This window comes from Camarhynchus parvulus, chromosome 2 (assembly GCF_901933205.1).
Source record: "Camarhynchus parvulus chromosome 2, STF_HiC, whole genome shotgun sequence".
In the NCBI taxonomy this organism is placed as follows: domain Eukaryota; kingdom Metazoa; phylum Chordata; class Aves; order Passeriformes; family Thraupidae; genus Camarhynchus; species Camarhynchus parvulus.
In genome coordinates this window covers 3,013,489-3,039,695 of record NC_044572.1, presented here as the reverse complement: position 1 = coordinate 3,039,695, position 26,207 = coordinate 3,013,489, and the positions used below count along the sequence as shown (strand labels likewise).

The window sequence follows — 26,207 nt, the reverse complement described above, 5'->3', positions numbered from 1 at the left end:
AAAATGATCCCTTATTTGGGAGGTCTCTGCTCTCTGGAGTCTGTGGTGGCTGTGGTGACCCAGGGGTTTTCCTGGGTGGTGAGCACAGGAGGTTGTGAATTCTAAAAATTTTCCTAGGTTCAGAATCAAAATTCAATTGCATTAATTTCCAAAATTTATGGGAAAACAATCTATCCACTGTATTTTTTATTATTTCATACAACTTTTAAATAGAAAATTGACAAATGTCACCCCGTGGCTATTTACAGGTTCAAAATGAATTCAGAAAAAGATAGAATTTTTCTGTCAGCGGACACTCAAATTGTGCAATGCCCTGGCACAGGAAGTTCTGAATTCTAAAAATTTTCCTGAGTTCAGAATCAAAATTCAAATGCATTTAATTTACATTACTTATGGGAGAAAAGGATCTATCTGTGGCATTTTTTTATTATTTCATACAAATTTTAAATAGAAAATCATCTCTTGTTTGAGAGGTCTCTGGAGTCTGTGGTGGCAGAGGTGACCCAGGGCTCATGGTGAGTTTTCCTCCACTGAGATTAAATTCAAACTCATGGGTGGTGCTGAGTTATGGGTTGGTGCAGGCACCATCTTTTGGGGGCTGTTCCCTTCAGTCAGGGAGAGATCAGAGCTCAGCTGGGACAGGGAGATTGATGCTGTGATAATTGGTTGTAATGAGATGCTTTTAACAAGGCAAACCACAAGGCTGGGTGTGTCAGGGGGACAATAAATGTCACCCTGTGGCTGTTTACAGTCCTGAGAGCTTGGAAACTGCCTGCTGGTATGAAATTGGAGTGAAAATGAGATTTTATTGCAGCACACCAGGCTGTGATGGTGCCCTGGGATAGCTCAGCCTGGCTTCACTGAGCTGTGCCTTTGCCTTGCTGCTATCCCTGAGGGTGCTGAGAGCTCCTGAGACACCCCAGGGGTCAGATGGGCATCTCTGCATCTGAACAGGGATTCCAGAGCAAAATGTGGGGGAATGTCTTCCAGAAGAGACCTGGAGTGACCCCAAGCATTAGGGAGAATTTGGTGTGAGGGTTTGGAGGATGGGGTTGGGCTTGATGCCCTTGGAGGTCTTTTCCAGCCTTAATTATTCCTTGATTTAGTGAAAGACTGATGCACTCAAAGGGTTTTTCCCTGAACTGGGAGTTCTCCTGGCTTCAGAGAGTGCCAGGCTGCTGCCATTCATCTCTTTCCTCAGCCACACCAAGTCCCATCTCAGGGCTGTGCCAAAGCTCTGGAATTCATGTTTATTCATGAGGGAAAGTTATTTCTCTGCTGCTTCCTAGATAAGCTTTGACCACAATTTGCTGTGAGTGTAGATACGAATCCAATAAATGGGTTTTTAATGCTCCAGTCTGCCAGTTCTGCAAACCAGTGTGAGAATTGACCTGTTTTCTGTTTATTAACCTTTCAAAGGGAGAGGAAATGAGAGCTCTTGTGTCACTGTGTTTCTTGCAGCTACTTCTGAGCCAGAACCTCCCAGAGGAGGGCTCTGAGTGAGGCTGGTGCAGCCCTTGGCTTGCTGATGGGGTATTTGGCGTGCAGAGAGGAAGGCTGAGCTGCTGGATAGAGGGATCTGAGCTCCAGCTTCTTTAGAAGCATGAAGGATTTCTCCCTGAAGCCCTCCAGAAGATATTCAGCTCCAGAGAGCACTTCAGGGTCTGGCAAGGAAGGGCAGGGCAAAGCTGAGGGTGTGGGAGTCACAGTTAAAATAATTAAAATGGGGAAAAAGAACCCTCTTCTTTTTAAAAATATTTAATTTTTAAAGTTTATTTTTATAATAACAAGTCATTATAAAAGATAAACTATCCTTAATTGGATAAACTAATGACCCCTAAATTATTTTTACGTTTAACCCAATAACCATGCCCTGCAATGGGGACTTTTTTATCCAATTACACAAAATCACCCAAACCCATGGAGAAAAAGGTGAAGAAGGAGCAGCCTCCACCCTAAAACCTCCATCTTGCTTTATATCTATTACTCTATTCTAAACCCTTAAACTCTGAGTTTCCCACCCTGTGATCTCACACACTTCTATCCAAACTCCACACCCACAATCCCAGTTCTCTCATTCCATTTTGGAAGCTTCTCCACGGCCTCAGGTCAATGCAGTGTTCTCTTGGGGGTCAGTGCCTGGCAGCACAGAAATCTGAAACTCTCAGTAACCAGGTTCCAGCACTATCCTAGCCCTGACTTTAGAGACTGCACCCAGAGAGGTGGGAAATGCTGCTGACTTGGAAAAGCCACACACTTGTTTTTGTACAGCTCCTCGAGGTTCACCTGGGATCCTTCCCAAAGCAAAGCACAGCCCCTGGCAGCGTGCATCCCCTCGTTTTTGGGACAGGCATGTGAGCAGAGCAGTTCTCTTGATGGAAATGGAGAGAAGGTGTGTTTTTAACTCATTGGCACTTGCTGCACTGGGTGAGGATGGAAAAACACATTTGTATGCTCCCTGCAGACACTGAGTGCAAGGTAGAACACAACATTTATAATTAATTAATTGTATTCTATTCTATTAAAATAAATTATATTAAATTATAATTAACTATTTAAATAAAATTAATTATTATATTAATCAATTAATTAATGGGAAAGCACTTATCAATCCCCAAACACGATGTGATCAGGCCAGACTTGTCCTCTTTGCTGCATCCAAGTGATGCCACAGGGAAGAGAGGGATTTCCTTCCTTCAAGGCACAGTGCAGCTCTTTCTGCTCTCAGATGGATTTTTGCCTGCCAAGCCCCAAATTCCAGCAGTTTTTTTCCAAGATAAAGTCTGTTGCCATGATATTTTCTGAAAAAATCCCTTTGCCAGGATTTTTTTCCTGAGAAGCTGAGAAGCCTCAGAGGAAAAGAAAAACAATAATTATCTGCTGCTGTGGAATGCAACAGGTGCATCTTTGATTGGTCTCATGTTGGTTGTTTTTAATTAATGGCCAATCACAGTCAGCTGGCTTGGACTCTCCGGTCAGTCACAAGATTTTATTATCATTCCTTTCTTTTCAAGCCTTCTGATGAAATCCTTTCTTCTATTCTTTTACTATAGTTTTAGTATATCATTTTCTTTTAATACAATATATATCATAAAATAATAAATCAGCCTTCTGAAACATGGAGTCAAGATTCTCATCTCTTCCCTCATCCTGGGACCCCTGCAAACACCACCACAAAAGTCTATCAGTTTGGGAGGAAGAAAAGCATTTTCTGGAAGGCTCTTTGGTAAACATTGTCTGTGTGCTGGGTCAGATGAAAGGGCACAAAGTTTTACCTGAACTTGTGATGGGATTATTACAGCACTGCACTGTGCATGCAAAGCACTTTGCAGGTATCAATCTTCGATTGTTCCTATTCTTTAAACTCCAGTTATTCTCTTCTACTCACTAAAAATTACTGATTTTCCTGAACTGCAGATAGTTAGCACAAGAAAGACACAGAACAGGATGCCCAGAGAAGCTGTGGCTGCCCCTGGATCCTGGAAGCGTCCAAGGCCGGGCTGGACAGGGCTTGGAGCAGCCTGGGACAGTGGCAGGGATTTGGAATTAGATTATTTTTAGGGTCCATTCCAACCCAAACCATCCCAAGATTCACTGATCCTCGCATGCAATGCCAGCCAGAGTTCTGCTTTCCATTCCCTTCTTTATTTATTGCAGAAATATTTTCAGCATGTCTGGGACAGCAATGAGGAAGATTGGTGTGGTAAGAGCTATCAGGCAGGTACAGGGTGTGTTTACAGAAGCAATAATTTGTAAAAATACACTTTATGTGTCTTGCAAGGCCAGTTTCACTTTCCTTTTATCAGAAAAAAAAAGCTTTTTATACAAAAGTGAGCACCTAAAAGCTTTCTTCACACATCACAGGTGGTGCTGAGAAATGTCAACAGAGAAAAAGATACAGATCACCAAAACTCTCAGAGTGCACAATTCAGGGCATTTAAAAAGCCATCTGATGCTATCAGATGGCTTTTATTTTGTATTATAACCTATCATGAGGTAATGGCTGCACTCTAATTTATTGCACTTGGTGGAGGGAAAGATTGTAGAACGTGAAATATTCCACCATGGAATCATTTTCCATGGAATCTTTAATATCCTGCCCCTGTTGGAGCTGCTGGCTGTTTGGTGGGAGATAAAGTGTGAGGCTGTGAGAGCTGAGCTGGGCACCTGATACAAGGACCTGAAACCTGACTTTTAATGAGCTCTGCATGAAGGAGATACCATCAGTTATTCCCTTTTTCAGGCTCTGATAAACTCAGCTCAGGACTTCATTATTTGAAAAGTTCCGTTTGTTCAGGAAAGGAGAGGGGAGGAAAAACCTGTAAAATCACTTTGAAAGCCAGCTAAGGGTTCTTTTCTCAGCTTCAAAGCATTTCTGTGTGCTCTCTATTGATCTGAGACAGATCTGCCTGGTGATGACACCAGCCCTTTCCTTAGCTCAAGGAGTAAAAGATGATTTAAAGGAGGAATTTGGGTGTAATTACCAACAAGTGCAGCCTGACAGGGGTTTTCATAGCTCCCTTTGCTGGCACATGCGGAGTATTTCCTCAACATTTTGTCACCACTTTGTTCCTCACAACCCAGACTCTCTCCTGTGGGGCTGGTGACCTCAACAGCTCTGAGTCACATTTGGGGGAGTGTTTCCATCTGATGGGCTGTGAAATGTTAAATAACATTTATTATGGGACAAACAACTGAGAGCAGAGATGCTGGAAGCAGGGAGCTCTGCTGACAACCCATCCATCTCACCCAGGCAGCAGTGCCTGGCTCTTGGAAATATAAAGCAGGGGGGAAAATGTCAAAATTCTGCTAAGAACTCTAAAATGGTGACATATCAATGTAAAAATGTGTTTGAGTCCTTTTATTTTTTTTTTAATTCAAACCTGCCAACTCCTTTTGGCTTCAGCATTAACATTACAGGATCCAACAATGCAGCATGCATGGGGTGTTATTAATGCCTTCTGAGAAATAAAAGGGCAAAATCAAAACATTAAAAATCTGTGGAAATGACATGGTATTTTTTCTTTTGATTCTCCCCAGAAAATCTTCAGCAATGCCTCATTTTGACAAAGCCCTGTGTTTTCTCCCTGTGTTGGTTATTCCTTCATCCCCAGCTTGGATGTGCCACCTTCCCTCACTCCTTTCCTGGCCACAGCACTGTCCCTGCTCAGCCTCCAGCAGTGTTTTGTGCCTTTTCCCTTTTTAAGAAGAAAATTCCTTCTGCTGAAGGGATTTTGGTCCTTGACCCCTTGATTGTCATCTGTGTCCCCTTCCTTCTGTGAGAGCTGCACAATCACTGCAATGGGGAGGAAAAGATGATGGCATTTAGGGGAAACACAAAAGGAAGGGGATAATGTCTCACAGGTTCAGATCAGGTGTTTTAATGCAACAGGGAGTGACAAAGGCAAGGAAGAGAGATATTTAATTAGGAAATTCTGCCTTTTTAATCTAGGAGAAGACACTGTTCCTGTATCAAGCCCGATTTGCCATTTTTTTTTTTTTTTTTTTTTTTGCCCTCATCTGCTGTTCTATCCATACTGATCTCTGGAAAATTACAGTGCTGAATTTTAGGGACTGGGGGAGCCAAAAGCTGAGTGTTTAAAGGAAATATTCAATGGGGTTTCGTTCCAAAAGTGTCTGTGCTGAGGTGGGGGGCTCTGCACACCTTTGCAGAGCTGCTCTGCTGCATCCAGCACTCATGAGTGCCCCACCATCTGCTTTTGTGTCTTCCCCAGGCTGCAGGAGGCAGTGGGACAACATCACGTGCTGGCCTGAATCAGAGGTGGGAGAAGTCGTGGTACGGCCATGCCCCAAGTACTTCAGATTCCTGACCTCCTACCTGGGTAAGCAAATCCCAAATCTGCTCCACAGCTTCACTCCCAGGGATGTTTCTCATCATCCCACGGGGGGAACATCTCAATAAAGGGGGAGAAACCAGCTCTTAGCATGAGCTTGTCGCCACATTTCTCTTCACAGAGAAAAGCAAGGCACAATTCTCCCCAAGAATATTTCTGGGTTTCGCATTCACTGAACCTCAGAGAAAGGAAAAACAATATTTATCTCATTTTCTGTGCCTGTGTTTGTGCCAAAGTAGAATGCAATATGGAGATTGTTAACCAAAGTGATGGTGGTTTGTTTCCTTGGCCTGTCAGGGCCAAGTGTGTAGCCCCACATTTCTCTTCCCAGAGAAAAGCAAGGCACAATTCTCCCCAAGAATATTTCTAAGATTCACATTTTCTGAACCTCAGAGAAAGGAAAAACAATATTTATCTCATTTGCTGTGCCTGTGTTTTTGCAAAAGTAGAATGCGATATGGAGATTGCTGGTGTTTTGGTTCCTTGGCCTGTCAGGGCCAGGTGTGTAGCCCCACACTTCTCTTCCCAGAGAAAAGCACGTCACAATTCTCCCCAAGAATATTTCTGAGATTCACATTTTCTGAATCTCAGAGAAAGTAAAAAAATACTTATCATTTGTGCCTGTGTGTGCCAAAGTAGAATGCAATATGGAATTGTTACCCACATGTGGTTTGGTTCCTCGGCCTGTCAGGGCCAAGTGTGTAGCCCCCACATTCCTCTTCACAGAGAAAAGCAAGGCACAATTCTCCCCATGAATATTCTTATCTCATTTGCTGTGCCTGTGTTTGTGCCAAAGTAGAATGCAATATGGAGATTGTTAACCAAAGTGATGGTGGTTTGTTTCCTTGGCCTGTCAGGGCCAAGTGTGTAGCCCCACATTTCTCTTCCCAGAGAAAAGCAAGGCACAATTCTCCCCAAGAATATTTCTAAGATTCACATTTTCTGAACCTCAGAGAAAGTAAAAAGAATACTTATCATTTGCTGTGCCTGTGTTTATGCAAAAGCAGAATGCAATATGGAGATTGTTTACCCACAGTGATGATGTTTTGGTTCTTTGGCCTGTCAGGGCCAAGTGTGTAGCCCCACATTTCTCTTCACAGAGAAAAGCAAGGCACAATTCTCCCCAAGAATATTTCTCAGATTCACATTCCCTGAACCTCAGAGAAAGGAAAAACAATATTTATCTCATTTGCTGTGCCTGTGTTTGTGCCAAAGTAGAATGTAATATGGAGATTGTTTACCCACAGTGATGGTGTTTTGGTTCCTTGGCCTGTCAGGGCCAGGTGTGTAGCCCCACATTTCTCTTCTCAGAGAGAAGCAAGGCACAATTCTCCCCAAGAATATTGTTATCTCATTTGCTGTGCCTGTGTTTGTGCCAAAGTAGAATGCAATATGGAGATTGTTTACCCACAGTGATGGTGGTATGGTTCCTTGGCCTGTCAGAGCCAGGGGTGTGTGTGTGTCAGGACTGTTGGTGACAGCCACGAGATTCTGTGCAGTGTGTGCAGAGTTGAGTGCTTGGCAGATTCAGTTTAGATGTAATGTAACATAATATAGAATAATATAGTATAATAAAATAATTAATTAGCCTTCTGATATCACTGGAGTCCTCCTCATCATTCCCCTGCCACGGGGGTTGTCCTGTTTGGATACGAAGTGAAGGAGATTTCCAAGCCATTCATGAATTCCCAAACATCAAAAACATCTCCCTGCACTTGCAGCAGCACTGCTGTGCACCACAGGGATGCAAAAAATGGCTCCTGGTGAAATCCAATAATATGGATGTTGTGCAGTGAAAATTGAATCAACCTGTGGAACAGTTGTGTTTGTTGTGCAAAATGAGCAGTTTAGGACAATCATTAATTAAGTCTCTGACAGAAAATGAACAAGCTGGAACTGGATGTAATAAATTTGGGTTGGTTTTTTTTTTGCTGGAATGGCAAATCTGACCACAGGCCAAGGAATTAACCTGACAAATAATGGGTAGGGGAGGTTAATGGAGGAGGTAGCTTAACTCACTGCTCAGGATGCTCTGAGAAGCTTTAGTTTAAAACTCAGGTCTCAAGGGGCCATGGAGCAACAGGGCTGATTATGCCTCCTGGTAGTGTACAGTTATTTTTCACTATTTTTATTATAGAAGCCCTGAAGGCCTTAACAGAGAATTAAGTTCTTTTGCACTGGAGATCCTGCATTGAGCTGACCTTCCATTTTTAAAGCCTGTAGTGTAAACACACAGAATAAATTAGGAATGGGGGTAGGGGCACAATATCATCCCTGTTTAACTGGCCTGGGCACTGCACTCATTAACCAGCACATGCTGATTACATGACTTGCCCAAGGCCACACCAAAATTCTTTGCAGGCACAGAAAGGAAATTCAAAATCCTTTGAGTCCTATCCTGCAGATTCTTTGCTTCTTTTTTTCTGTCAGGACTAAATGTGTGAGATGGAATTTCTTGTTGGGACTCAGATGTTTATCAGTTCTTATCTATGTCACACTCTCACAAACCCTGAGTTCTGCAGCACTTCACTCCAACAAACTAAACATGGAGCCCCATCTCTCTCTCTACAAGGCCTTTTAAGGATAAACTGTCCAATTAAGAAATGACACCTCAATTATTTTTACTTTTAACCCAATAACCAACCACCCATGCCCCTCAATGGGGACTTTTTTATCCAATTACACAAAACCACCCAAACCCATGGAGAAGAAGAAGACAAAGATGAAGAGGAAGAAGAAGAAGAAGAAGAAGAAGAAGAAGAAGAAGAAGAAGAAGAAGAAGAAGAAGAAGAAGAAGAAGAAGAAGAAGAAGAAGAAGAAAGAAGAAGAAAAGAAGAAGAAAGTGAAGAAGAAGAAGGTGAAGAAGGTGAAGAAGAAGAAGGTGAAGAAGAAGAAGGTGAAGAAGAAGAACGACCAGCCTCCATCCAAAACCCTCCATCTTGCTTTATATCCATTACTGTATTCTAAACCCTTAAACTTTGAGTTTCCCACCCTGTGATCTCACACACTTCTATCCAAACTCCACACCCACAATCCCAGTTCTCTCATTGCATTTTGGAAGCTTCTCCACAGCCTCAGGTCAATGCAGTGTTCTCTTGGGGGTCAGTGCCTGGCAACACAGAAATCTGAAATTCTCAGCAGCCAGGGTTCCAACACTATCCTAGCCCTGACTTCCTCATTTCCAAAATTCCCTGGTAGCTCCTCACTCCTGTCTCAACACCCAGGGAGAAGAGGCAGAAGCTGCTGTGGTATCACATCTTGCAGGACAAGGCCTTGTGCATGGGGTCAGTTGTGTGTAATAATTTCCTGCTGTTCCTCCTCTCTGCCCTCCCCTGAGCACAGCATTCACTCACTGGGTTTTATATAGCAGCAGAGTTAGTAAAACACCAAGAAAAATCTCTTAAAAATGCTTTTTAGTACATCATCCCACCAGAGCTGAGCCATGAGGAGAATATTGTGTATATTAGATTATATATAGAGGTCAAGCACTGGAACAGGCTGCCCAGGGAAGTGCTGGATTCACTGTCCAGGGGAGTGCTCAAAAATAGGAACATGGTTTAGTGTGGACCTGGCAGTGCTGGGTTAATGGTTGGACTTGACATTGTTAGAGATCTTTTTAAACCTCAAGGACTCTGTCTCTGTGCTGGTTTTACAGCCAGAGGTAAGGAACAGGCTCCTTTAGAGGTACAGCTCAGCTGGTTTTTAGATTCCCACTCCAGGATGACTTTAATACCACCCATAAACCACATATTTCTCTCCATTTGCAATCAAAATATTGCAGAGTGGCTCTGGCAGACAGGAATGTCTTCCAACGGGATTGAATTCCACCTCAGCAGAGCACCAACAGAACAACTGATGCCATTCCCAAAGCAGAAGCAGCAGCTTTGATTCTCTCTGAGTCAGACACTTTGTACACAACCATCAACAAACAGGGAAAGCAGTGATGGTCTTAAATAAAGGGAGGGGAAGATTGCCTCCTGTTTTATAGGATTTGCTGCAAAATTAATGCCCTTAAATGTTGTGAAGCAGCTCTTCCTTTGTAGCAGTGAGTGTCATTGAGCAGCTTTCAAGGACCTCAATCATCTGGGTAATGTTTGTGTCTTATTCTTTGATCCCTTTGCAGAAACAGGAAAGCTTTTATCAAGCTGTGAGCCAGAGAAAATCTTTTTAATGTGTTTATAGCAGGAAAAGAGTGAAATACCAGGGAACAAAGAGTTAATGTGATTTTCCTTCCTCATGGAGAATAAGCTGTTCAAATGACTAATATCCCATCTCATGGTTAATAAAGGATAAAATGTCTTGTGGCATTTTAAAACTTTAAACTGTCCTGATGTCATTTGACATTAATTTTTTATGGCATTCACAGATCCAGAGAATTTTCATTATTTCATGACGTTCATCAGTGCCACGTGCGGGAGATGGATGAAAATATTTTTAGCACCTTTCATTATTAAAGTGCATCGCTTTCCACCCCTTGACCAGGGTGTTCCAGCTCTCTTTCCATACGTGGAAGATGACATTTGTAATTGGGATTTATGTCCCACAGTTTCTCCAAAAGCAAATTGTCCACCATGCACAAGTTAAATTAGCACTGACAGTTTTTACGCTTCAGCTCTGAGATTAATTGACCGAAGCGGGTGGGGATGGGCACAGCCAAGCTCTGGAATCCCACTCAGAGAGGTGAGATCCATCTGAGTTTTGGGCTTGCCAAACTCCTTTTTCCCTCAAGTGTTCTAAAATTATTTCGCCTCTCCTTCCCCCTCCTTCATGAACACTCTTTATTCTGCATCGCTTCTGAAACTGGAGCAAAAATTGAATAAAATGAGGATAGGGATGAGCAGAGAGCAGCAGATGAGAAGAAGACAACACCACCTCTCTAAAGAACCCCAAAATTGACCATATCCATTATTTATTTGCTGCAAACAGTCATTAAAATACCCAAGAAGTTGAGTGTGGTTTTTGTGGAGTTCTCTTCACTGAGAACCCTTGACCTGCTCAGGTGCCTTGCTGTCCACATGTGTCTTCATACAAAATTCCTGGAAGAAAAGGAGGCTCAGAGAGGGCATTGCCATCTCTGGCAGTGCTCAAAAACATCTGCATGTGGCACTTGGGACAGGTTTGATGGTGGCCTTGGCAGTGTGGGGTTAATTATTGGATTTGATGATCTTAGAGGGCTTTTCCAACCTAAACCATTCTATGATTCCATTATTTATTTGCACTTGAGGTGTTGCAATGCTTGTGCCCCACTCCTCTGAAGGATTGGGGCTACACTTCCCCCTCTACCCAAAAATGTGCATCTTTTTTTCCTGAATGTTTCCAGGAATTCTGTAATTGCAGGATCAAAAGATCTAATGAGAATTTTGTCCTAAAATTTGACAGCTCTGTTTTTAGGATGAGAAAAATGGTTTCCAAAACATGTCTAATCAAGGGGAACATTGCTATTGTTAATAAAGGGGGAATTATCTTTAGGATCAGGATCTTCACTCTTAGGAGTGAAATGTGCAGGAAGGGCAAAGGAAAATAAGGGAAAATTGAGTTTTGCTACAAAAACGGGGTGCAGGAAGTTTCAGGGCACTGGACATGTGGCAGCAATCTCTACAGGCCAAGTGATGTGAAAATCAACAAAGGAAGAATATTCAGTTAATTTTAATTAATCTGGTTTGATGTGCTGACCCAATGCCACAGGTTCTACAATGACATGAAGTTATGAAATACAAAAGTATAAAACAACATTAAACAGTGGGCAGAAATTGCACCGAAGGAGTGAAATTGTGAGACCACGACTGAGGCAGAGGAAGCAGATTGGGAAATTATCCTGTCATGACTTTTCCCACAAGTTTTTCCCAGGCCCAAGCACTACAGCATCCAGCTAAGTGAAAGCTGTCTGCAAGTTTCAAGTGTTTCCCAGGAGCAGTGGGGCAGATCAATAATAAAAATGAAAGTAGAGATGTGCCAGTGGGCTCAGCAGTGTCTCAGGAATGGTAAATAATAGAAGTGTTACTGCTTTAATAGTTTCTGCTTGAAAAAATCGATTTATGTCCATGGAACCTGGTGCTAGAGAAGCAGCACTGATTGCTGGCGGAGCACACCTTCCCCTCTGCTTTAGAAGTTGTTACAGAAAAGGGCAAGGAAAGCAAGAGGGGGGCAAAACCCAACACCTCTGAGCCATGATTGACCTCAGATCTCTTTGTCTGAATTCAAACTCCCATTAAAAGCCAATAAAGGTTTTTTCCAAGAAGATCAAAGGGGTAAAACTTCACCTGTAATATGAATTTTCAGACATGTCTCAGAGTTTGAAGGATGTGTTTGAAACAGATGCAGAAAGAAATTAAGTAGGAGAAAAAAAATGAGAGCAAGACAGCAGCTCTGTGCATTTATTCAGTTCATCTGTTCAGTGTTTGACTCCCACCCAGATCAAACACCTCTGATAAAGAAAATGTTCTGGCTTTATCACTGCTCCACAAACTCCTCCGTCCTCTTCTGCTGTGTCATGAATAAATCACATTAAATGGAAGGAAATTCCTCTCAGTGACAACAAGGAGGTCTCGTGGGAGGTTGGAGCTGGGTTTTAGGGCCCCTTCCAACCCAATTCATTCCTTGATGATTTCATGATTCTGAATTCTGAGACAAGATTTGCTTGTGCAGCCTTCATCCTTGAAGGATTCCAAGAATATCCATATCTGGTCATGCTTAAATTTTAGGTGACCACACCTGAGCAGGGGTTTGGGGCCAGATGATCTCCAGAGGTCCCTTCCAACCTCAGCCATTCTGGGATGCTACAAAAGCAGGTACTGAGCTCTTGCAGGGCATTATGAGGTTATTATTAAAATAAATGAGAGTTAGTTGTGTCTTTTTCGATTTATTTTTTTAGTGGAAAACCTCACCTCATTGCTTTTAGGAACAGACACACCAGTTTGACAGTGGTAACATTGATAAAATTAAATACAAACCCCACAAAAAAACCCAGATTAATTCATGGCTTTAACTAATACCATGAGAATGAGGGGACTCTGTTCTCACCAGGGACTTTCCTCTTCTTTTTCCATAACACAGAGGAGAGCCTGGAGCACAAACTTCAGGCACTGGGATGCTTCCCATCTCTCAGTGAATCTCCTCCACTCTGCATTACTAATTACATATAGTTATAAACCCCTGGTCTCCTTTCTCATTAAATCTCCAGGAGTAGAGTTTGAAAATTTTAGCTCCAGTCTGATAGGAAATGGGAACATTTGGGAAATCTAGTGAAGTTTGAAAGGCTGGAGATAAATTCCAAGTACAGAAAGTTTGTGTTTTCTGATACTGTCATTTTCAATGTACTCCAGATTTCAATGTACTCCATTGGTGCTCATTTTAGGGAGAACTTGTGTTACACAAATTACTGAGAAACAGCTCTGGAAAAGGGCAAATACAACTTTTGGTGCTTTAAAAATTTGCCTGTCCATTGATAAATAATTAGACTTTATGACCGAAGTCTGAAAAAAACAAGAGCCAGTGAGACCACAAAAAATGTCTCATTTTCATCAGGGATGTGTGGCAGAGCTGGGATTTGACAGCAGAACATGAAAATCTGTGTGATACTTCAGCCTAACCTGAGCCTGTAAACCTCAGAGGAAAGCCAAGCTTGTGGGGCACTTTCCCAAATTTTATGCTCATTTTCAGTATAAAAAGGGACATTTAGTAGTAATTAGAAATGTTATTTTGCCTGAGGAAAGACATCATCCATTACTTTAAGGCAAATTGTGGTGTGATGAAATCTTTGTTTTCTAACCTTGTACTTTTTGTGCCTCTCAGACGTCAGGTGAACATGAGAGGTTTTAGAAAGGTGTCTTGTGTCACAACATGTGTGTGAATTTCCACATCTAAAAGTGACATGAGCTGCAAAGGGTGGCAGAAAAACTTCTCTGGGAAGTGAGTTTCCCTAAAATCAGAGTAATTTTTATTATTATTTTTTTAATCCCACTGATGCTTTGTCATTTATCTTCCCTCTACCTTGGTTTCCACATCTGCTAAAGCACTGGGACAACATTTGAAAGTATTGACAGAGGTGAGAGTTTTTAAATAATCATAAAATTGTGAGGAAGTGCAATTGAAAAGAAGAAATAGGAGAAAAATAAACTGAAAGAAACACACCTTAGCTCGCTGAGAGTAAGAAACAGAGATTTAAAACCACCGTGAAATCTTAAGCCTTCCCCAAACAGAGTTTTGAGCAGGAAGTGGGAAGCAGTGAAGTTCAGATAATGGGATCCATTGTAACAAAGAAGAAATAACAGAAATTGCATAACTCAAGAAAGCTGAAAGCACCAGTCATGTCCTTGATTTGTTTGCACAAGATCCTTTATGATCCTGATATGAACCCTGGTGGAAGGAACTGCAAACAGTGGCCATGCAGGGAAAGCCTGGGCCAGCAGCCCACAGAGCTGGGCTGAACTTGCTGCTTCTGTGAAAATGAAAAAAAAGCACCTTTGAGAGCCCTTCCTGTGGGATTCACATTCTCTGAACCTGAGAGAAGCAGAGACAAGAATGATCAAAAATAAATTCTTATCTCATTTACTGCTCCTGTGTTTTGGTGCACGTTGGAAGATTGTTTACTTGAAGGAATTTGCTTGATTGGATTCTGGTGTGATTGTTTTGTTTTCTTGACCAATCTCTGCAAACTGTGTCCTGTTGGTTGGTCAGGAGATTTGGTTGAGTTGGGTGTTTGTGCAGTTTCAGTTTAGATGCAGTGTAATATAGTACGGAATAATAATATAATAAAGTAATTAATTAGCCTTCTGATATTAATGGAGTCCTCCTCACCATTCTTCCCTGTGTTGGGGGCCCTGCTTTTATGATACCCTCCAGATTCAGGTCTGCTGCAAAAACAGATTAGAGGGGCAAGTTTAACATCAAAATCCATCTGCAACAGGGACTGGAGAAGTGACTTCAGGCAGGGGATTGTTCTCAGTGCAGAACAGGCCCGTGGTTGGGAAGATGCTCAGATGACTCAAGTGTCAGAAATTGCTGGAGGTGATACTCAAATATTTTTGTGACTCACAGCTGCATAATTGATTTGGTCCCATTTGCAGGAGTTTTCTTACTCTTGTGTGCAAAGAGCTCAATTGTTGGAAATGTTTGCAAAGCTCTTTGAGCTTTACTGGTGTCATTTTTCACCTTAAGAAGCAAAGTTTGACTTCTCTCTGTTCATTCTGATGTATTGACCAGTTTTCCAGTTTTGTGAGGTGAATGGCGCCAGTGGAATGCCCCAGTAATGGGATTTTAGTGAGGTGGGCTGGGTGGGCACTGGTGGTCAGGGAAGGTGCTGGGAGAATTCACAATGTGCTGTTGGGTGCATTTCTGCTTTGTTATTTTTGACAAACCCATATCTTGGCCTTTTAACCTACAAACCTCTTGGGGTAAGGCTTAGCCTGAGTGCTGTTCTCTCCTCCTTTGCCTGGATTAAGCTGCTGTGGTTTGAGATCCAGCTGGGACAGGGAGCAGAGATGCTTTACAAAGTGAGAAGTGCTTTGCTCTTACAATCCTGGATGGATCAGGCAGCTCTGAGTACCAAAGAGCCACGTGAACTTCAGTTTTGACAGTTTGGCTGAAGGGAGTGAGATGTTCTTGTGTTAATTAAAGCTCTTTTTAGCTGGTCAGAGGCCCCAGGCACTCAGCGAGCTTGACAGTCCAGGAAATCTTCCTGCCCTGGAGTATGCAAGTTGAAACAGGCAATACAGGTTGTCAGTGTGTGGATTTTCTCCCTTCACAGCCAAATTTTGAAGTGTTTTGTTCACAAACCAGAGTGCAGTACATTTTCCAGGAATCACATTTGCTCAGGGCTCAGTTGTAGGCAAGGTCTGGGTGTGGAGTGCTGGATTTAGTTCCCAGACCCCCAGCCTTATCTGCATGGTGTGAAATGAGCCCTTTATCTATCCCTGTCCTGGCTTCTCACAGGCACAGTGAAAGGCATAAATACTTCACTGCTCTGTTTAGATAAAAATTTTCCAGGAACAAAGTCAATGTGACAATAAAACATTCAAACAATACTGGTGCAGTGCCAGGAACCAAAGGTCTGGGTACAACTGGCAGCATGGTACCACTTGAAGGGATGTTTTGTGTGCACCTCTGTATTAAAATGGACATTTTACTGAGGTCTGGACTTTAAAACAGAATAGATGACTCCCATTTATGAGCTCTTTGTAATATGAAAAATTAATAACAGGGGAAAAGCATGAAAGTTTTTCTCTAAGTGTTACAAAATTGTGTTTTGGCATTTATACCACAACAGGCAGAAGTTGTTTTAACAGTGAGCTGAAGATTTCTTTTTAAATCTTTTTTTTTTTTCTTTTCTTCCAGGGAATGTGACCAGGAATTGTACAAGCCAGGGCTGGTCAGATGTGTACCCTGCACCCTACACTGTAGCCTGTGGATATGATTCCAACAGCACTCCAGGGGAAGAGGTTTGTAAACTTGGGTGGGTGGACATGAAGATTTAACAGCAATCAATATCCAAATTGTATGATCCTCCCATGCCCAATTTTTCCCATTCCCCCTCTGATTGCTCATTGAGGATCCTTCAAAGAATCCTCAATCCTCTTGAGGATCCTTGGAAGCAGAGTTCAAATGTTTGGTCAAGGAAATCATCTTCCCTTTGATGTCATAGACTCATGGAATTATGGAATGGCTTGGGGTGGTGGTTCCAGCTGTGGGTTTCTCTGGGTCTGGATTGAAGGCACTTGAGACAGTAGTTCATGTTCACACTCAGGTGTTTATTATTTCTTATCAGTAAAACAGTCTCACTACTGGGAGTTCAGCAGCTTTTCATTAGAAGGCACAAAATGGCCAACAATCTCTTGTTCCAAGGGCTTTTAAGACTAAACTATCCAATTAAGAACTGACACCTGGATTATTTTCCCTTTTAACCCAATAACTGATCCCACAGAGCTGCAATGGGGACTTTTCTGCCCAATTACAAAATGCCACCCAAACCCATGGAGAAGAAGGAGGAAGAAGCATGAAGAAGAAACCCAGGATGACACCCTGTGCCCTCCATCTTGCTTCCATCCACAACACACTAAAAATCCCAAACCCTCAATTTCTCACCCAGTGACACACCTACACTGCTCTCTATAATCTATTGCACACTTTTGTGGATTCCAGTCTGTCTTGAAGTCTGGGAAACTTTCTCCATGAATGAGGGTGAAAGTCAGTGCTGCCCTGGGGGTCAGGGCACCCCAGAGCAGAGAAATATTCCCAGTGCCCTGGATTTCCACAGCTTGGGATGGAGGGGAACTTCAGGATCATCCCATTCCACCCCCTGCCATGGGCGGGGACACCTTCCACTAGACCAGGCTGTTCCAAACCTGGCCTTGAACACTCCCAGGGATGGGACATCCAAAACTTCCAGGATGTCAAGACCTGAGAAGATCAGACCATTGTCTATGTGATGCCCTCACATAACTTCAGGTGTTTTATTTTCCACAGTGCACTTTGAAACAAGCCCTCCACATTTATATTTATGCTTAAGTAGATGTGGTGGTTCCAGTCTTTCTATGGCAACAAAAGCATCAAAAACTCTAAAGGGATAAAAATTATTTTTTGCTGCTCTGCACATCTCAACCAGCTAAATATCTACATCACTGTAGAGAACACATATTTTCATGAAATTTTACTAAATTTTGATAGAAAATCTCAAAGTTCTCTGGGATATTGTTTGTGTATAAATTAGCAATCACTGACCTAGGTATAATTAGCTTTGCAGAGTATTGTCATTCCACGGGAAGGAGTTTGTTACTGGTTTGCTGCATGCTGAGACATGAAGGGTAAAGTCTAAAGAGGATAACAAATGTTAGAAGCAAGATTCACCTCACCTAACTCAAAGTTCAGCATCTAATCTAAACTAATCACCTGAAGCAGCCCCACAGTCAACAAGAAAAAGCTTATGCATGGAAAGTTATACTTCACTGCAATCACATGTTGCAGTATTTATGTTTTTATATAATAGGTTAATGTGTTGATATTAAACCTCTGCTCATGCTTTTTTTTTTGTTGTTGTTGCTGTTTAAAACATACCTCGGTGTTAGTGAATGTTGGACATAGGAATCTCAAGAATTAATTAATATGTGTTCCCAGTATTTAAAGGGGGCTTACAAAAAGGCTGGAGAGGGATTTTTCACAAGAGCATTGAGTGATGGGACAAGGGGGGATGGTGTTGAGCTGAAGGAGGGCAGGTTTAGATGAGATATTGGGAAGAAATTCTTCGCTGAGAGGATTGGGAGGCCCCAGCACAGGTTGCCCAGAGAAGCTGTGGCTGTTCCATCCTGGAAGTGTCCAAGGTCAGGTAGGAGAGGGCTTGGAGCAGCCTGGGATAGTGAAAGGTGTCGCTGCCCAGGACAAGGGTGGAATGAGATGATTTTTAAGGTCCTTTCTGACCCAGTCCATTCTGGGATTCTGTGACTCAGTACAGTGAGAGGTCTCTGTGCATGGTCACACATTGCCAAGGCACTCCAAGAGTTAACAGGGGATCCGAGCAGAACTGAGCCAGCTCTGAGTAGGAAAGAAAACAGCAAAGAGCAAAGACAGAGGTGCACAAAGAACTTGAGGGCTGTGCTGAAGAGAGCCTTAGTCTGCCTGCAGGGTCAGCCAGCACTTCACATCCTCAAGAGTCCTTCCCTCAGGCTGAGCTGTGTTCTTGCAGAAACCACTGCTCCAGCTCTGCTGTGCAAGGGCCCTCGCCCAGAGCTCTGGTTGGTGTTCTGTAGGAACCCAGGAAATTCCTCTGGCTGGCGTGGAGGACTCGAGCCCCTGCCCAGGGGGCTCAGAGACCTTGGCACAGAGCCCAAGACCCCTGTGCCTTTGATTGAGCCCTTGGAAAAAACAATCACCAACCTTTCATGAAGGATTACAAGCCACGACAGTTTAAGTAGAATGATAGTGAATTTATGACGGGGTGAATAATAGATTTTTTTGGGGTTTTTAGAATGGGGGATTCAGGGGGCAAAATGGAGGAATCTGGGCATGTCCAACCTTTCTTCTTCTTGGCCTCCATCTCCTGCTGTGATGTTGGCACTTTTGGATTGGTTTAGAGTAGAAGCTCACTGTCTAACACAGGTGATAGGTATTGGAAAGTAATTGTAAATATTGTACATGGGCAGTTTTTAGTATAAAAAGATAACACTGCCCAGGGCAGGCAGAGTGCCTCTGTCTGTCCTGCTGAGTGGAACCTCAGCTGGACAGGAGAAAGAATTTTATAGATAAGATACAATAAACAACCTTGAGACCAAGAAATGAAGAGCTCTGACTCCTTCTTTGACCACCAGGCTGGGAAAAGAGACTTTCTAACACATCTTGGGGTCATTCTGAGCAGTGAGAGACCACAAGAGTGTTCCTGCTGCACAGGGATTTGGGAATTCCTGGGACATGCCCCTGCTACCCAACAGCTTGCGGCGCTGCCAGAGTGCAGCGTTACCAGGACAACCTCTATTGTGTTCTTTTAATTCTTTCTTAATTATTTTCCCTTGATTTCCACAGTTTTTTCTTGCTTTTTTCTTCCAATTTGTGTGAAAGGTGGCTGAGGGGGGGTTGAACATGCAGTAGCAGCCTGTGAAGAAGAATAGATTTTTGTTTTCTTGTTGTTGAATTGGCAGTGAGTTTGGGGAGCAAGAAATGAAGGGAAGAGAAAAAAACCAGCAGGCTGTACAGGACATGAGGTCCAGGAAAGACTGATAAGCTTCCAGGAGTTAAAAACTTCATGAACTTTTGGTCCCAGGTCAGAAACAGCAAGAAAAAAAATATGAAAAATAAATAAGGGCAGTGTGTGAGGTTTTAGCTGTGAATTCTGGCAGTCCCTACAGCAGCAGATGATGGAGGCACCAAAATGCTGCTCTTGGGGTCCATGCAGGGATGATGAGCCCTTCTCCAAGCTGACCTTTAAAAGTGGTGCATTAGCAAATGGGGAGTGGGGTTGTTATCCTACTCCTCTGTCAGATGTGATGCTCTTCTCCCTGCTGTGTTTCCATCTGCTCAGAGGGGCCACCCCAGAGGTATTGTGGTTTCATTTTGTTTTTTGCTTTGGTCAGGGTTTGGATTAAATGTGTAGGGATGGTATTTTATGTTTGGATTCAGATGTTTATTAATTCTTATTCTTATTGTAGTATTATAAGTTGTGAGTTTTACAGTATGTCACTAATAAGTTACAAAATGGCTTTGTATTTATCTCTATAAGGTCTTTTAAGGAAAAACTATCTAATAAGAAATTAAATTTTCTTTATTTTAACTTAATAACTACTTGTGTTCCGCAATGTGGACTCTTGTATCTAATTATAAATTACTACTTAAACTCATGAAGAAGAAGGTGAAGAAGAAGGATTAGCTACTGCTTTAGAACTTCTATCTTGCCTTATATCTATTATTATATTCTAAAACTTTAAACACTAAGTTTCCCACCCTGTGACCTCACACACTTCTATTCAAACTCCACACCCACAATCCCAGTTCTGTCATTCCATTTTGGAAGCTTCTCCACGGCCTCAGGTCAATGCAGTGTTCTCTTGGGGGTCAGTGCCTTTCAACACAGTCTAAAATTCTCTAAAATTCTCTAAAATTCTCAGTATCCAGGGTTCCAACCCTGGTTATCTGTAGGTTCTGCCTGAAAATGGTGAAATAAAAAGACACCTCTAGAGGTCAGTTCAGCCCACATTTCTCTCCAAAGAAATTCCTTTTCATTTACTCTCAAGGGAACCCCAGCGACTTTGGGCTGGATGACATGAACCCCAAAACACTTGGCTCCTGAAAGACTTCATATCAGTATTTCTCTTTTTTTCTCTCAAAATTGTAAATATTTCCCATTGTCAACCAAGGGACAAATGTTGAGGTTACTGAATAGAAACCAAGGAAAATAAATCTCAGTTAATCTCAATTTAGCACCTAACTCGAATAATTGTTATTATCACACTCCTGTGAAATTAAGCAGAAGCTTTTAGAAGTCAAAGAGACAATGATGAATTTGCCTGATTTCATTCTGTAAAACAGCCAGGCATCCTGGCATGCATTGCCTCCATTTATCTACATCCCTTTCTTTTCTAATAAGAATATTTTACAGTCTGGACCCTGAGTGAAATTTCAATTTCATTTATGATCTTGGGTCAAATTCTCTGCTTTGATATCTCTGAAATAGGAACCAACTGTCATTAGTAAGTGCAGTGAAGAGTGAGAAGCCATTATGTGCTGTTTCCAGAGCAGAGATGACCCCACATCCTGCATTAAAGCTGCATGCAGAACCATCCCTCTCTGCACAAGAAAGATTAATCACTATAAAATATGGAGGGGAAAGCAAGGAATTGCTTGTTGAATAACACCAGGAACTTTCTGTGCATAACTTGCTCCTGGGAATAACTCTAAGAAGCGGAATGGCTACTTTGCCCTCCTAAATGAAGTGTGGGACAACCTCTTCCTCCTACGGTCCCCTGCCAAGAGCTCCTTCCTTCTGGTGGCCAAGTCTCTCCTGGAATAGTTCTGCTCTGGTGCCATCAAAAATAGAGATAATAGAGAAAGATTAAACATGAGGGAGGCTGACTGCTTTAATTAGAAAAGTCAGAGCTACTTTTGGGATCCCAAGCTCCAGGAAGGCCGGAAAGAAGACTTTATGTTGGGGGTGCTGGTGGATGAGAGGCTGGACACGTGCTGACCATGTGCACCTGTAGCCCTGAAATCCAGTTGTATCCTGGGCTGATCCCACAGGGAAAGGGGGGATTCTGCCCTCTGCCCCCCTCAGGTGAGGCCTCACCTGCAGAGCTTTATCTGGGCAAGACCAGGCAGATCAATTGTCCTGAAACCCTCGAATTATCTATTCAGAGTGACCCAAAGCTCTCAGCGATGTGGCTGGAAGGACATGGTGCTTCAACCATCTCTGATATCTGTGGTCAAAGATATGACCAGTGCTATCTCTGAAAAATCTCTTGTTTAACCCCCCTCCAAGCTGGCTTGTGCAAATGCTAAAGGATTGCAACTCATCCCAACCTCCCTGCTTCTGTAAAGTACCAAATTCTTGTCAAAGCCTGGGAAAATAGCACATAAAAATGTCAACTCTGAATCTTATGGAAGAGTATTTCTCCAAACAAGGTTGGGTTTTGATTTTCTGCCTAACCTGCTCTTTGTGATTTTGGTTGTTTGGGTTGTTTATAGAAGATGGTGACAAGGTGAGCAGAGGAGGGTCAATCAAGAGCTGGAAAAAATAAAATTTTCCATAAACTGAGTTAGATTCTCATAAAAACTTTGATTATTTTTTTAATTGATAAATATCAAAAAAATTTTACCTCTTGTATTTTTCTTTTTTTTTTTTTAAGCTTGAAATGAAAATTTGCTGATTTGGAGTGTTGCTAGAGAGCTTTGGAGAGCTTATTTGCCCGTTTTATTTAGACTGGGATTCCCTGTTGAATCCAAGCCCTGTGGTGTGCCATGCTCAGAGATTCCCACTGTGTGCTGTCAAAGAGAAAAACCATGAACCAATTTCCAACTTAACACATATTTCTGAGTTAACAGTGAGAACGTTTTACTTGCCTAAACAGCAGTGCAAATCCCACAAAAGCAAACCAATTTCCCAGACAGTTCTGCCCTCAGACCTCCTCAATAAAATTAATCTCACTGCTCTCACTGTGTCAGACCCGGTGTCGTGCACTCTTTAGCTGAACATTGATCACTCCTGTTCCAAGAGGTTTTAGGCTGGAGCAGGTGTCAAATCAGCCTCCTTCCAGCAGGAACCTTTCCCTTGTGTAACTTTTAACTCAGGTTTGGAGTGGTCCAAGCCCTGCTGCAATCTGATGAGTGCTCCACGCTCACACCGGCGGTGTTTGAGTCACATTCATTACTGGATGGGATTTTAAAGGGTGAAGGAGACAGAGGTGTTCTAAGAGAAAGGAGAAGGATGATTTCCTTGTCCCAGCAGTCAGTGATGCTTTTAGGATTTTTTTTGACCTCTTTGAAAGCTCTGTTTTCTTTCTTTCACGCCAGCAAACGGCGTTCTACGGAACGGTCAAGACTGGCTACACCATCGGACACACCCTGTCCCTCATCGCCCTCACAGCTGCCATGATCATCCTGTGTCTCTTCAGGTAAGGCCACCAGCAGAAAAAAAACAGGGAAAGGGCTCAAAGGCTGGTGATTTACAGGCTGTGTGGATATAGGACACGAAATAAGGCTGTGTCACAATAGGACACGAAATAAAATGACACGCACACTGAAACCTCCAAGGTAAAAAGAAGGGAAATTTCATTTCTGACTCCAATATTTATAGATTTCCAAAAGTGACAGTGGATTGGAGGAGGAAAGTGCCACCTCTCCAGGGACGCTGGGCAAACCAACAGTCCATCAAATTTCTCCTCTTCCAGAAAAGAATGTAAAACAGTAATTATTTACAGAAAAGTGTGTGAGAATCTTCATTACAAGAATGTAAACATCAGAAGGCTCAGAAGAACTTGGAAGAACAGGGCAACAGCTGTGCAGGTTTTGAGTGTCACAGGAAGATGCCCAAGATTTCTGTCTGTTTTGGATAGGGGATGAAGATTCCTCCATCTTTCAATGTCACTGTGTTTTTGTGTGTGATTTGTGACGTTTGTGTGGGAGTTGTAACCCAAATCCAATCCTTTAAGTGGATTCATCTCACCAAAGGCAGATTGTTCTATGATGGATCTCTGTTAGAGGGTTACAGTCCATAGAGTGCTGTATATGGATACCAGGGAATTTCTACCTAAAGTAGGTATTCAAAATGGTATCCAAAATTGCATCCAAAAATATCCAGGATCACAAAATCCCAGAATGGTTTGGGTTGGAAGAGACCTTAATGATCATCCCATTCCATCCCCTGCCATGAGCAGGGACACCTTCCGCTGTCCCAGGTTGCTCCAAGCTCCATCCATCCTGGCCTTGGACACTTCCAGGGATGGAACATCCGCAGTTTCTCTGGGCAGCCCATTTCCTCCCAAAGTCTTTTCCAAAAACCCTTCCTGCTGTCACTCTTTGGCAAGACAGAGACACCCAGGGCCATTTAAACTTGATGGTGTCCCTGAGATGTGCACAAGTGTGGCAGATAGGATGCAGGGCCTGCAGGATTCCCAGGGCCTCATGGATGGATGGGCAGCTCACCAAGTGGCATTGGAATCCCAGACTGCAGCAAATGGATTAATTCTTGCTCTCTATATTTTTGCAATAGATTCAGGCATCTAAATTTGGATTCTTCCACTGAAGAAGTCTGCATATATGTCATCTCTTATTATAAATTAATTTATGTAAAGGGAGATCAGCAAAAAGCTGGGATGGAAGAACCCTTTGGATGAGGTTCCATCTCCTCACTAAGGACAGAGCACATTTTCTAGGGTAACTCACACCAAGGCTGGCCTCACCCTTCAGAAACTCAGCACTTCTCTTCCCAAGTGCTCTCTCCACTCCTCTTACAATGGAGGAGTCAATCAGACACATGCCAACAACCTCCACAAGGTACAAAGTGCCAGCCAGGCTGGCAAAACCATTGAGGATCCTGTTTTTCTTGGTGGGAAACAGCTTAACTTGACTTTCCTTGGTCTGCAGGCACAGAGGACTCAGCTCAGCCCCATTATTTTGCCATCATCAGAGATTAGCAGCACAACCTCTGCCAGTGCACAGTGGCTCATTAAGAGGTGGTAATTTCATTGTGCTGCTCAGTGAGGTCTGGTGTGGTTCTGGTGTCTGTACAAAGCACCCATTTCCAGACTATTAGGCCTTTCACTTTAGCTGGTCTAAATTCTCTTTTGAAAAAAATGTCCTACTTGATCAGAATTCATCTTCAAAATATTAGCAGGCAAGGGATAGAAAAACTCTGGTGTAGTTCTCAGTATCGTTAACAACCAGTAATTTTTAAGTGAAAATATAGTTCATATTATTCCAGAAAGTCTGTAATATGTGTTAATTCTGGCAACAGATGCTAAGAATTTATTTGCCTGCTTGAAAAGACATTTCACTTTGAAAAGAATTATTGCAGCAGAAACATTCTGTAGAAAAAAAAGCCCTTTATTATGAGCACAGTCTGCTCAGTCAAAAACATTTCTTTTCCAGTGGAGAGCAGTGGGATGGACCTGTTTTCTGTCATCCTGTATTTTTTCCTATTTTTCTGAGGATTGAAAAACAAGGATTGCCACATTCTGTGGAATTAAAGAGGCTTAAGTGGATTTGTGGTGATGTTCATCAGACCAGAGCCTGTCTCAGGGTTTCTAATGTTTAATTGGGACTCTATGTCATAGTAGAAGAAATGCGTAAATATAAAAAGAATGCTTTTGAGAAGATTTGCTATTCAGAAATGTTTCATTTCCTCCCAACAGAAAACTACACTGTACTCGAAATTACATTCACATGCACCTCTTCATGTCCTTCATCATGAGAGCCATCGCAGTCTTCATCAAGGATGTCATCCTGTTTGAAAGTGGGGAGCCTGAGCACTGCTTTGTGAGTTCAGTAAGTAGCCTCGAAATTTCCACCTCATTTTGTTGCCTCTCTTAAGCAATGCACCAATAATTACCTTGCAAATGCATGTGAGGTGGTACTTTGAGAAGATTTCAAATCCTCTTCTCATTTGAAAGGAAAAAGAAATCCATGATTGCTGCCATTCGACTTCTATGGAGAAGGAATAAATTGATTATCAGAGTCCATAATATATATATTTATATTTTATATCTGGTCCTTTCTGAAGTTGGACTTGATGGTCTTAGAGGTGTTTTCAAACCTTAAGGATTTTATCAGGTCAAACCCACAATGAGGTTGTACAGGATTGTGGGGCTCCTGTCAGTCCTGTGTCCATCTCCCAGCCACATGCTAATTTCTTGGATATCCTGGTCAAAGGTGTTTAGGGATTCAATAAAACCTTTTCCTTCCGTGAGGATGGGAGTCAGATCCAAATTCGCATAACAAATTTTAGTTATCTATGGGATAAGTACTTCCACATGAGCTGTGTGTGTTATGTGCATCCACAGATAGTGGGCTCTGATTAATCTGTTCCCTGGAGTCTGGAATGCTGTTCAGCCCTTTGGGAGAAGGCCCCTGCATGTGGATAATTCTCTGGGCTCCAGTGACCAGATCCCTGCAGGATTTCAGGCAGGAAATCTCTGTGCAGACACCATCATCATCCATTTTTCATCTGAATCAGTATCCCACGCTCGCTGTCTGCAACTGTGAGATTTCCCTACTGGGATGATAAATAAGGGGAATAAAGGAGTTGGGTTATTTTTTTGCCTTTCAAACTCAGTGTTATCAGCTGGAGCAAACATTAAGGAGGGAGAAGGGCTGTTTATCTAAAGGCCACGCTGACGCCAGAGGACACCAGTCATGAATAAATTTAGGCAGGAAATGGAAATC

The 26,207-nt window shown here is 42.5% G+C and overlaps 1 protein-coding gene across 1 annotated transcript in view; it reads left to right on the top strand.

Annotated features, from left to right (window-relative positions):
• VIPR1 (vasoactive intestinal peptide receptor 1) overlaps positions 1–26,207 on the top strand; it is a 114,230-nt gene that overhangs the window by 54,690 nt on the left and 33,333 nt on the right. Inside the window, exons 3-6 of the mRNA XM_030971236.1 lie at positions 5,736–5,843; positions 16,188–16,291; positions 22,839–22,939; positions 25,178–25,310. Coding sequence (XP_030827096.1) covers positions 5,736–5,843; positions 16,188–16,291; positions 22,839–22,939; positions 25,178–25,310 — 446 coding nt within the window. The remainder of the gene's footprint in view (positions 1–5,735; positions 5,844–16,187; positions 16,292–22,838; positions 22,940–25,177; positions 25,311–26,207) is intronic.